Below are 12,290 nucleotides of genomic sequence, written 5' to 3'. Positions count from 1 at the left end.
CCGCTCGCCCACGCGGAGTGTCCGCGGCTCTCGCGTGCTCCCTCCTCACGCCCACACGCTCGAGCCAAATGTCCCGAGCGCGGGCACAACGCGGAGCAGCGCGGTGGCCATCGCGCCCCGATCTCGGGTGCCTGTGCCCTTTCCCAGCTCATCCCGGCGGGCAGGTACGGCCAGAATGTAATGGGATCTCGGGACACAAACAAGGTCCCTATTGTACTGCAGGGGCCCCTTCTCATAAAACTCCCCGACGGATTTTACTGGGACTGTCGAGGATGGAGCAGGGAAAGCGGCGCGTTAGGAGAGAAACTTTCTGCAAGGGCCAAGGTTTCCTGCTGCTTCAGCCCTGGTGCCGGGGGCGGCGGGGCCCGGGAGGGGCGATAGGGCCCTGCCGGGGCTACCCCCGCTCCCCACGGGTGTCTGTGTCGTCAATCACGCTGGAAATTTCTCCCTCGTCCGCTAATATCTCAGCTCGCAGGGCCGCCTCCGAGTGGATCTGAGCAATCTGTCAAGCGAGCCGGGGAGTCACCTCAAAACAGATCGGGTTACCCCTGATTGACAGCGTCACCATGGCAAATAATTTGACTAAAACTATTGTCTTCTCCTGGCAGTCCCCGGGTCAGATAACTGGACCAATCACAGCGCGGATAATCACTTTTCATGCCAGCTTAGAATAATATTATTAAAAAAAAAAAAAAAAAAAAAAAAAAAGGAGAGAGAGAGAGAGAGAAAGAAAGGGGGAAAAAAACTCAGAGAGGGAGAGGAGAGAGGGAGCAGGACTTTAGCACTATATTATGTTGGATCTTTCGGCGGAGGGGGGTGGGGGGGAAGCAGGGAGATCCCAACCCGGCGGCCGAGGGGGGTGGGGGTGGGAGAGCCGCGGCCGCTGCGAGCGCTGCCGATAGGAGACAAAAGAGGCACAAAGTTACTCTCGCAAGTCGGACTTACAAAAAGGAGGCGGACGGGGGAAAAAAACTTTCCACGCTCAGCCTTTCGATTTTTCTCTCTTTTTTTTTTCTTTTTTTTTTTTTCCTCCCCTGGACTTTTACTTTTTTTTTTCCTTTCCCTTTCGCTCGTCCCGGGGCTCCGCTGCCGCCGATGGCCGCGGCGCCCCGCGCCCGGCCGTGACGCCCGCGGGCCTCTGGGTTTTTCCTCCCCCCCGGGCCCGGGGCCGGGGCCCGGGACCGGCCTCCCATGCCGGGCGCTGCCCGCCGCTCCGCGCCGCTCCCCTCTATGCGGCTCTAGGGCGCGGCGGAGCCGGGCTCACCATGTCGATGCTCCCGACTTTTGGCTTCACCCAGGAGCAAGTGGCCTGCGTGTGCGAGGTGCTCCAGCAAGGCGGCAACATCGAGCGGCTGGGGCGGTTCCTGTGGTCCCTCCCTGCGTGCGAGCACCTCCACAAAAACGAGAGCGTCCTCAAGGCCAAGGCCGTGGTCGCCTTTCACCGCGGCAACTTCCGCGAGCTCTACAAGATCCTCGAGAGCCACCAGTTCTCGCCGCACAACCACCCCAAGCTGCAGCAGCTCTGGCTCAAGGCGCACTACATCGAGGCGGAGAAGCTGCGGGGGCGACCCCTAGGGGCGGTGGGCAAGTACCGGGTGCGCCGCAAGTTCCCGCTGCCCCGCTCCATCTGGGACGGCGAGGAAACGAGCTACTGCTTCAAGGAGAAGAGCCGCAGCGTGCTCCGCGAGTGGTACGCGCACAACCCCTACCCGTCGCCGCGCGAGAAGCGGGAGCTCGCCGAGGCCACGGGCCTCACCACCACGCAGGTCAGCAACTGGTTCAAGAACCGCCGCCAGCGGGACCGAGCCGCCGAGGCCAAGGAAAGGTACGGCCGGGAGCTCCCCTTCCGCGCGCTGCCCCCACCGGGCCTCGTCCCCCGCCCTCGGGACGAGAAAGTCGGAGTCTCGCTCGTAGCGGGTGGCCCCTTCCCCCGGGGACCAAGCCCCGAGGGCACTCGGGAGCCGCGGCCGTCTGGGAGGACGGGGAGCTTTGCCAGGGCGCCGCTGAGACGGGAGCAGGGAGAGAAGGGGAAAGGAGCTGCTGCGAGAGACGGGAGGAAGAAGCAGCAGGGAAGAAATTCCCCGGAAAGACGGCCCGGCTGAGCAGAGAGTCCCTAAGCCGGGCTCTCCTTTCCGAAGCGATCGGCTGGGCAGCCGGTCCAGGCCAAGCGCGATGCGGCCCCGAAGGCCGCAGAAGCCGCTAGGGCCGCGAGCGGGCCCCGAGATCCCGGCCCGGGAGCCGGTTCTGGCTCTGGGGCAGGGCCCCGGGCGCCGCGGGCCGCACGCGTCGGGGCGCTCCCTTGGAGGAGGGGAAAGGCGGTGGCGGGGGTTTAAGCGGGGCTAAACCGGGCTGCACGCCCCAAAAGCTGCCGGGTGAAACTGTTTTTAATGTCGGCGTGAAGCGGGATAGCTCGACAAASGTCGAATGGGCAGATTTTTTTTGCCTTGTTCATTAAAAAGCAGCCGGCATTTCCATGTCCGGAGAGGTGCTCGTGAACGCTCATCAAAATAAGTATATTCTTATACCAAGCGCGGTCTGTGTTTTCCGTGTTCAATGGAGGCACCAGGAACTGCCGAACAGACTTTAATGCCTACAGACTTGCGGAGAAGGGCTGCCTTATCCGTCAGCAGTCCCTGTACCTTAACAAGACTTCTCGATGAAATATAAAAGTAAAGAAAGAAAAAAGAAAAAGGGGAAAAAAAAAAGAAAAGATAAGAAAAAGAAACTTCAAAACCATAGCGTCTCCTTCGCTGAATTAGTCCGTCCATACGGATTTAATCTTAGGGCCTGCATGGTTAATTAAGAGATCGGAAACCTCCCGTAGCTCCGCGCTTTGGAAGAGACTCTTTTTGCCCTCTCCACCGAAAGTGTTTGGGGACGGTCGCGCTTTGCGYGCAGCTGCGCGACCCGGCGGGTTCGGCTCCAGCTCACATTTACTCCACACGTTTCCCGAAAGTGTGCTAGCGCTTTCATTTTCTTTCTAATCCCTCTAAGTGTTGGTTTTACGAGATGTTAGAGATCCTTTTTTATTGCTGATATCAGGGACTCACCTTCAAATATCCGAAGGAAATGAAGGTTACACTTATCCCATTCTTTTTTTTCCACCTCTCCCCGAGGAATCATATTTTAAAGGTCTCCAGAGAGAAATAAGATTTCTGACATTGAAAAAAAATATACTAAAACTAATATTGTACTCCTGGTGCTTGAAAACAGGCTATTCCAGGGATTGCCATTCACTCGAGCGACTTGTTCAAACAGAGCTTTCTTTTCTATTTTTATGTTTTTGGCACTAAGCGTCTCCAGCCAAAGCCCTCAGCCCTTATTGAGGAAAAAAATGTCAGCGCAAAGGCCTCCCTTTTCCGAGCGGGTCCCGCCGCACCAGGCCCTGAGCAGGGCGCTGGGTTTAACTGGGGGAACTTACAGGGACCCGAGGTCCCCTCGGTGTGTCGGGCAGAGCTGCACCTCGAAGGGCTCTCTCKGAAAATAGAGTTATTCTCATTGGGACGTGTCCCTCCCCCTCCCCCTGTTTTGCCCCCCACATTTCCAAATAATAACCGAAAGGGCTTGGCACGGTTCCAGCGATTTCTCGGTATTTACCCGGTGCTGGTTTCTAAAATATCTCCCCGTTTTGCGAGCAGTGGCTCCCTGCGAGCCACCTTCCTCGCCGGGAAGGGACGGAGGGGACGGAGCCGCCGGGCCGGGCATTTCCCCGGCGGGCTCAGGAGATACGCGAGTTAACTCCCTTTGCTCTCCTGCTTTTCCATATTGGGCTATGTTTTGAGATATAAGCTTCGGGCGAAGGAAAAAAAAATGTCCGGTGTCTTAAGCGAAAGCGGGACCTGCCGTTCCCCAGGGCGAGCGCCTGGCSCTGCGCGGCCGCGCAGGGCGGCCCTGTGCGCAACTCCCTCCGCCTCGGCCTGTCCGGGAGATACGGCGGATTCAGCCCCGGGAGCTCTTTTCGAGTTAAAAAAGACTTTTAAGGCTTTTTTTTTTTTGTCTTCCACCCCCGCTTTCTCCCCCTCCCTCCCACTCTCTGCAAACGCTTTGTAGTAGACAGAGGCAGAAAATGACGTTTTGGCAGAGTGACACTTTCCGCTGGGCTAGTGGGAGCCTCTGTTTACAAGCTCGGCGGACCTTAGACCTCRGTGCCAGATGAGGAGGCCTTGGAGGTTTGCAGAGTTTGTAAACGTCCTGTTTTCATGCTGCTCCCCTTGCCCGGAGCGAGTCCCGGCCCCCGCGCAGCGCTGCGCGCCGCGGAGCACGGCGGCGGCCCCAAGGTGATCTCCCTCCCTCTTTTGTATTTCCTCTAGGGAAAACAACGAGAATTCCAACTCCAACAGCCACAACCCGCTCTCGGCGTCTATGAACGGGAATAAGACAGTTTTGGGGAGCTCGGAGGACGAGAAGACGCCGTCAGGGACCCCGGATCACCCCTCGTCCAGCCCCGCTCTGCTGCTCGGTACCACCCCGGGCCTGCAGCCCCTGCACGGCCTGGGCCACCCGCCGGGCCCCAGCGCCATCCCCGTGCCCAGCGCCGACCCCATGCACCACCACAGCTTGCAGGACTCCATCCTCAATCCCATGTCATCCAACCTGGTCGATCTGGGCTCTTAAAAACGCGCGCACGCTCCCCCCCACCCGCGCACCGGCCCTCCTCCGCCCGCTCTTTCTGTCTTTATTTTTTTTCTTTCTTACTTTCTTTTTGTTTCTTATCCCACTATCCCCTACGCCCCCGCCCCGTATTTTTGCCAGAGACTTTGCAAGCGATGGCGCGGGCTGCGCTGTGCCCTGGGGCAGACAGGCTGCCGGGGGAGGTGGCAGGGTCCCGGACTCCACTGTGCGCAGTGATGCTGTGAGCAACACCCCCCACACCCGCCCCGGGGGCCTTTCAAGCCGCTATCGGGAGCCTCCGGACTGTTGCATTAGGAGCTGGTTTAGATTTCAACGCCAGGCTCTCAGGAGCAGCTCTTCCCAACCCGAAATTCACGCCTTTCTCGATATTATAATTAGCACGGTCTGTGTGTGAAGAGACATATTATATATATATAAAAATATATATATTTTTTCCGGGTGGGGAGAAAAGCGGAGCGCGATGCCGCTGCTCCCAGCACCGTGGGGCATTTTCGCGTCGCCCCCGGTCCCCTGTGTCGCTGTGGCAGGTGTGCGAGGTACCCGCTCAACTTAAATRCAAGCATTGTAGTCGAGTTATAGCAGCAAGAAGCGCTCTAGGCAGGCTCTGTAATCTCCTTTAGCTGATGCTGTTGCAGAGAGGCGACTTCTTTCGGCCTTGTCCCTGTGGTGCTTTCGCCGTTTGCTGAGTGGGAAAGAAAATGTTGGCCCGGCTCAGGCCCGAGCCAAAGGCAATGGCAGAGGCTCCGACCGGCGTGTAACGCGGGCAGGAGTGGGCTTAATAAATAATAAATAATAATAATAATAATAATAAGGATTTGCTGCTCAACTTTAGACCTAAACGACAGTATCAACCGCAAATCACTCGACCTTAGTTTTGTTTATTGTTTATATTATGTGAATACATTCTTTGGAAATATTTCTGCTTTTATTTTATAATAAAATTTAGAAATCTAACCCGGCGTGCGGTTGCTTCACTCGCCTCCGAGACGCCTCGGGGCTCGCGGCGCCGGCGGCAGCGGCCCCGCCGGGGGCTCCCCCGGCGCCGCCGCGGACGCGCGTGGGGGCCGYCCCTCACCGCCGCCTCGGGCCGCCGCGGGGCGGGGGGGCGAGGCGAGGGGGCAGGAAAAGCGCCCATCTGCTTTCCCAAGGGCACTCAGGGCAGCGGCGAGCGTTGCCACTAGCCCCGCGTGTCCTGGCAGTGGCCGCGGCCGCGCAAGGCTGGAAGGCTCTAGCCCCACTTCACGGGCCCTCCGCATCCGGACCCCAGGAGCCCTCACCCTCACAGCAGGAACTCACTCTCTTATTCCCCTTTTTGTTTGTTTATTTTTGTTTTAGAGTGGGATAGAGGGGTKCAAGCGCAGGGCGATGGTAGAGAAAGGCGCGTTGCCTGAAAACTTGCTGCTCTTAAAAAGACAAGAATTAAGGCCGCTTTCTCTGCAGAAACGGGTAGAACTGACAGCCAAGCTCCGCTTGCTTCCCCAGGCCGCGGTCGGGCCGCCTTTCGCCCAGGGGAGCCCGCGCCACTGTCTCCTTGTTAGTCCCCAGGGCAATAGGTGGTACGTGCAAAATGCTCCTCGGAGATGGCAACGTGTTCCCTGTATGTGGAGGGGATTTCTTTTCTTTTCTTTTCTTTCTTTTTTCTTTTCTTTTTTTTTTTCCTAAAATGAATTTCTTCTTCTTAAATATAAACGGGGAAAATGATACGGCTTCAAGCGGGGAAAAATATGTCTAGATCAGCAAGGGATCGTGTCCAGGTTCGAGACGCTGACTGCAATTTCAATCAGCGGGAGTTTTGTGTAGGCAATGTCCTAATTTGATATAATCTGGAGCTGGATTAGCGCCTCGGGGAGGCTAAAAACGCATTTCTCGGAGGATCYCACGAAGGTGCACAGAGGGCAACCACTGGCCACCAGAAAGTTGGCCCTTGTCAGTGGTTAGGGAGGCAGGGATCTCGCTGGGGCAGGGTGCGGTAAGTAAAAATGTCCCCAAATCGCATATTCCCAAATCCCTCTTTGGGAACACAGTTATGCGGCTGGACGTTCCTCCCTGATCCGCTCCTTAGGGTACAGGGGACAGGGTACAGCGGATCAGGGACGTTCCTCCCTGATCCGCTCCTCTCAGGAACAAGGATGAAGTTTGTGGTGATATTCCTGCGGGAGTCTGTGCGTGTGTCTACGTGCAGGAGACTGGAGAGCAGATCCTGGCGCTTCCGTTGATGGACACCTAGCAATTTTAGCAACAGATTTGAATCCTTTGAAAATAAACAKTTCGCAAGGATAGGAGCCACTGCTTCCTAGGACTGCAAAAGAGTCGCACTCCCTGTAAAATCACACACGCAACGGTGCAATTCTGCAAACGCTGAATTAACGGACTGGTATATTGTATAGTATTCTTAGTGGTAGAAATAAATTTGGGATGAGCGAAAGAGAACAGGACTGATTTAATAAAATACAGCCTTGCAACTGAATACACTGTTCAGGTTTTGCCCACTGGAGGAAAAGAATTAGAGAAAGTCTAAAGTCTAGATGGGGAACATTTGAAGAGGCGATATGAAAATAGGGCGAGTTTTACGTGGTTGATAAAAGGCACAGAGGAGACAGAAGTTGCTGGGAGAAAGTAAAAGGTTGACAGGGTGTCAAAGGCCCTTGGAAATAGAGGGAGAATGAAAATTCCTGCAGTTTGAAGAGGGTTGCTTATTTACGGGGAGGGGAGAGAAAGCAAGCTACTATTGTGAATTGAAAGGATCTAGAAACAGAAATCGTTCAGTGAGAGAAGAGAAGAGAAGAGAAGAGAAGAGAAGAGAAGAGAAGAGAAGAGAAGAGAAGAGAAGAGAAGAGAAGAGAAGAGAAGAGAAGAGAAGAGANGAGAAGAGAAGAGAAGAGAAGAGAAGAGAAGAGAAGAGAAGAGAAGAGAAGAGAAGAGAAGAGAAGAGAAGAGAAGAGAAGAGAAGAGAAGAGAATATGGCGGTCAATGAAGCATTAAGGACGCATGCAGAGGTGTATAATTCAACCCGAAAACCCTTACATGTTAAGACTCATTTTATCAGGCTCTACTTGTCTTAGTAATGATGTTTGGTAAATTAGACCAAATCCCACCGATTTTCCACGCACAGAAAAAAACGTTCCCGATAGACGACTATGCCGAAAGTGACGTGACTAATCCTTGGTTTTAGGCAGATTAGCTATGATTCGGTAGCATTAGGTTACGCGGGTTACGCACCTCGTCGCAGGGCTGTTTGTTTGCAGGTTCCCCGCACAGGTTTCGGGTCGTGAGGACCAGGAGGGTCGCGATCCCAGGGATCCGAAAACCCCTCACGGTTCCTCCAGCCCTGAAGAGGGACAAAACCCACGGCCAAGTCCCTCGAGGGCAGCACGGCTCGATGACACTCGGTTTTTAAGAGCCCAGGACATACGTCGGGGCTCCCTGGCAAAGCGAACCCCCCGTTCCCCCATGGGCCGAGCAGGGGCAGATGTGGGGCTGCCCCCCAGGGGCCTCTCGCCCCCGGGTGGCTGGTGACTCCCCCTCATGGCCACTGCACAGCCGTCCCCGGCAACAGCACTTCCCCGGGGGGCAAATTCTGCCTCTCTTGCTCTTGCGTGTGCCTGTTTATACAAATCTATGTGTGCGTGTGTACAAATATGTATGTGATATTGGTCCTCAAAGTAAAATCTTGCAAATCGCATAATTATTGCAACACAACTCTCGGAATTATTCTTAGGGTGATTTATGTAGGTAGCAGGGCACTGAATATTCACAGATTTTTTTTTTCTTTTTTTTTCCTGCTGGATATCTCTGCTCTTCCGTTACCTGGCAGGTAACTCTGGGTGCTAATGGAGGTGAGCGAAGGCGAGCACCGCCACGAGCCCTGCAGGCTGACACGGCCTCTTTGCTCGGGACGGGGGTCAGGGCCATCCCCTCGAGCCCAGGAGCCGGAGCTCAACTCCGGAGGCTGCTATTCCTCTGACTAAACGCCTTCCCTTTGCCAAGCGCTGGCAGGGCCACCTATGCTGGGGGGTGCACGGCCGAGCCTCATCGACACCGCGCTGCCTCGCTGCCTTTCCTTCCTTGAATTTCTCCCATGATCTTGGCGGGGGAAGCGGGGAGCGTTTCTGGAGGGCTCCCTCGGGTAAAGCTTTTTTTCCCTCTTTTCCTCCCCGCCGCCGCAGCTCAGGAGTTTGGGCCGGACTTCTCCTTCTTTAGGAGAAGAAAATGCAGCCCGCGAGGAGCGGGCTCCTGCCTTGCACAGACCCCGCCTTGAGCAGGGCAAATAATGTCGGGGGGTCGCAACGAGTCCCCCGGCCGCCGCTGAGCTCCTGAACTTGCTCTGCCGAGTGAATCGAAACGCTGCAGCTCGGGCGGCCAAGAAAAACACGCCGAGGGGAACTCGCAGTGCTTCGGCACACAAGGAAAAGGTGAGGGTTTTGTCTGAGGGAGAGCAGCTCCGGGGCTTGGAAAAACACGTAGCTCAGCTTAGGAGCGCGGCCGAGATCGGCCTCTTCCCACTCTGCTCAGCGGAGGGGGCTGAGGGCAAATCCTTCCCTCTGCAAGAGGCTCACGGCGAGGGGAGAAGGTCCAGCTTGTTCCCATTTAAGTAAATGGGAGCCTTTACATTTTCTTTTTCTTCTTTTTTTTTTTTTTTCCTTTTTTTTTTTTTTTTTTTTTCCCTTTTTTTCTTTTTTTTTTTTTTCCCCAAATGAGAACTCTGAACCTTCAGCACTAAATATTAAACGCACTAAAATGTTAAATGGGAGGGGTGGCATGCCCTGAAGATCCGAGTCTCGCCCTCTCCCTGCTCCGTGGGAGCGAACAGACTCGTCCACACAGGACAAGAGGCAATGAGGAGCGGGGGCCACTGGGTTTGCTTTACTCCAGAGGAAGGGGTACAACCCTGCCTTCAATCCTTCAATAATAATAATCGAAAAATAAACATTATTTTTTTAAAGACCAACACATTGGGCYTTTGGCCACGATCCTGTGACTGCTTCCCAGCAGAAAACAGAAGTGGGAGCTAAGGTGGACAGGTAAAAAGTTACCTCAGCAAAGAGCGCTGCTAAGGGAAGCGGAGGGAGAGGAGAAATCACTTGGAAAGATGAAAATCGCATATGTGCTTCTGATGRCCCCGTTAGATGTGAAGTCCTCCAGGAAATACATATTTGAAACAGCCAGGAAAAACAAACATGCCTTTTATAGACTCGCCTGTTTTGCCGTGAAAAATGCGAACCTCGCTATGGTGTGCGTGTATCTAGGAGGCGGGAGGGAGGAAGAGGGAATAGATTCTGTAAAGAGCCCGATGAAAGTTACCTTCACCAGGAATATTCATTTGCTCTCCGGAGTCGGGAAAACAGAGGCAATAGCTAAAACTGTAGGACGGCTGAATCTGAAAAGTGATAGTCAAGAGCTCGTCTGAGCGCCGGCACCGGCAGGGCTGGGAGCGGGGAGGAGAAAAAAAAATGGAGAGAGAGGTGTGAAAAAGTGGGAGTTTATAAACCCCACGACTTGGTCCGGAGTCGGAGAAACTCCATAAATGACGCCGAGGAGCGATTCCCGGCCATGCAGGAGCCCGGGTCCGGGCAGGGCGGCGGGACATGATCAGACCCCCCCCGCTCCGCCCCATCCCGCGTTTTCAGTGCGCCGTTTAGRCGCGTTGCCCTGGGGGCCGTGCCGGGGGAGGGCGAAGCGGGGCAGAAACTTTACCCGGGAGCATTTCAGAAGCGGGAGCGCGGGTTGTGGCTCCTCTCGCCCTCCCGTCCTCCTGCCCACGGGGYCGGGGGTGCCACTAAAGGGAGGGCGGGCGGGATCCAAGGCAGCGTTTGCTCCCCGCTCCCCGCGGCTCTTTGCAGCGCTCCCCCGAGAGCCCCGCCGCAGATGGGCGCCCGGCGCCACCGTTCGCTGTGGCCGGCGGGTCCCTCTGCAGCGCCCGCGTTTCTGTCACTGTCGCCGCGCAGGTGTCCAGGGCCAGGAGCAGCGACTCCTTCCCAGCCCCGCCGCTGCCAGGGCAGAGCCCCGGAGCGGGTTCCCTCCCTCTCCCGGGATATTCCCTTGCACACGGGATGAAGGCGGCGGTATTGCTCCGTGTGCAAGGCCTCGGCTGGTGCTTGAGGAGGGACTGGGCTTAAACCCTAAGAACCAGCCCGAGACATCGCTCTGAAAACAGTGTGGCCTCCGCCAACAGCAGCATCAGCAGCTGGAAAGCGAGGACGGTTGGAAACGTCCCCGTTTCAGCGGCAAGAGAGGCCGTGCAAGGAGACAGGAGCGGGGGGCTGCACAGAGACCCTCGGAGCTCGGGTGGGCTCAAGGGAGAACCCTGCACACCCAAATGGCTTGGAAAAGCCCGGGCTTCCTCGGGCCTCTGCGCGTTTGCATCGAGGCGGGAAAGCTCGCAGGKCCTTTCCTTATCCCCGGGGGTATTTCGCCGGGCAAGGTCGGCTCAGTGGAAGCGACGGTCGCTATTAGCTTGGGATCCGATCCTTATTTCTGCAATGCCGTCCCTGAAAGGGGGAGTTTCTTGGTGAGGAGGGGGTCTCCTGTCTCACAGTTACTCCAAATCGGGCTAGCAAAGTCCCCCTGCAAGATTCTCACCCGGGCACTGCTTCCCCACACTATTACTTCCCAGGAAAGCTCCCAAGGGAGCGCATGTGGAGGCCCTTCGAGGCCCCCGATGTACGAGGGGACGGGGTGAGGGTCCGCACGACCCCAGTGTCCCCCCAAACCACCCCACGTCGGGTGGCTCCAGAAACGGCGCTAACGCGAGATGAGGCTCGAGGCTGCTCGTTGCCGTTTCGATGGGATCTACCCCTGGGAGGCGTTTTATGGCTAGGGGAAACCTAATCCGGTGGAGAGAAAGGGAGAGAATACTGTTGGCATTGAATGAACGCCGTGTGGTAATCTTTGGGCAAATGTGCGGGTTTCGATGCCAAAGCAAAGTGTTTTCTCCTCGGGTCTGCTCCTGCTCTGAAGGGAGGCGAAGACACCGCTCGAGAAATCCAGCTGGTTGCAAATCATACATTTAATCTCTCAGCTGGAATGATTTAATGGATCAGTATCGAGTAACAGTCCTGGAAAAGTAGCCTCCTAGAAAAACAGAGATAAATCCTGATTGAATAATAGTAAATGAAAACCGTGGATTACGGCGACTGTAGGGCAGTATTTTCTTTGCTGTCCTCGGAAGATGCCGCCTCATAAGGGCCCGTCGAGCCGGCCAAACTCCGCGTGTCCTTTGGGTGGCTGCGGAGGCCCCTGTGAGCCCCTGGGGATCCCTTAACCAAAGGGACCCGCCTGGCCCGGTGCGGCCCGCGGGACTCACTGGGGTTTTTGCTTCTATATTTTGTCTCCTACTGTGGGGATGGGGAAGAGGGAGGGGCAGTTGGGAGGGGGAACGCGGCGTTTCTCCCCCCGAAATGGGCTTAAACTAGCCGGGAATGGCTGCGGGAGGGAGCGCCCTGGCCTGGCCTGGCCTGCCCGGCCCAGCGGAGGGCACGGCCGGTTACAGCGCGTCCCCCGCGGGCGCCAGGGAAGATCCCCGCTCGGAGYGGAGGGGACAAGCCGTTCCCGACAGAGAGCCCCGAGGAGGCGACTGAGGGAGCCCAAGGGCCCGCTCCACACGCGGCTCTTTCCCCGCTCCGGCAAACCGGGAATCGCAGCGGCGATCGGGGCGGCGG

The 12,290-nt window shown here is 56.3% G+C and overlaps 1 protein-coding gene across 1 annotated transcript; it reads left to right on the top strand.

The window, feature by feature from the left end:
• Positions 1-1,202: 1,202 nt before the first annotated feature.
• SIX2 (SIX homeobox 2) lies at positions 1,203-4,630 on the top strand. Its single transcript, XM_026046281.1, has 2 exons — positions 1,203-1,825; positions 4,311-4,630. The coding sequence occupies exons 1-2, from the start codon at positions 1,266-1,268 to the stop codon at positions 4,612-4,614; spliced, it is 864 nt and encodes a 287-aa protein (XP_025902066.1). The 5' UTR covers positions 1,203-1,265; the 3' UTR covers positions 4,615-4,630.
• Positions 4,631-12,290: the final 7,660 nt, after the last annotated feature.

The sequence above is a fragment of the Nothoprocta perdicaria genome, unplaced genomic scaffold (genome assembly GCF_003342845.1).
Source record: "Nothoprocta perdicaria isolate Ctin4 unplaced genomic scaffold, notPer1 scaffold_43, whole genome shotgun sequence".
Classification (NCBI taxonomy): domain Eukaryota; kingdom Metazoa; phylum Chordata; class Aves; order Tinamiformes; family Tinamidae; genus Nothoprocta; species Nothoprocta perdicaria.
This window is presented reverse-complemented; position numbering and strand designations above follow the sequence as displayed.

Bases quoted from the DNA above. Each gene is read 5' to 3' on its own strand.
- SIX2 (XM_026046281.1), top strand. From the start codon at position 1,266: ATGTCGATGCTCCCGACTTTTGGCTTCACCCAGGAGCAAGTGGCCTGC. The intron at 1,826-4,310 runs GTACGGCCGGGA...TATTTCCTCTAG, and splicing joins GCCGCCGAGGCCAAGGAAAG to GGAAAACAACGAGAATTCCA.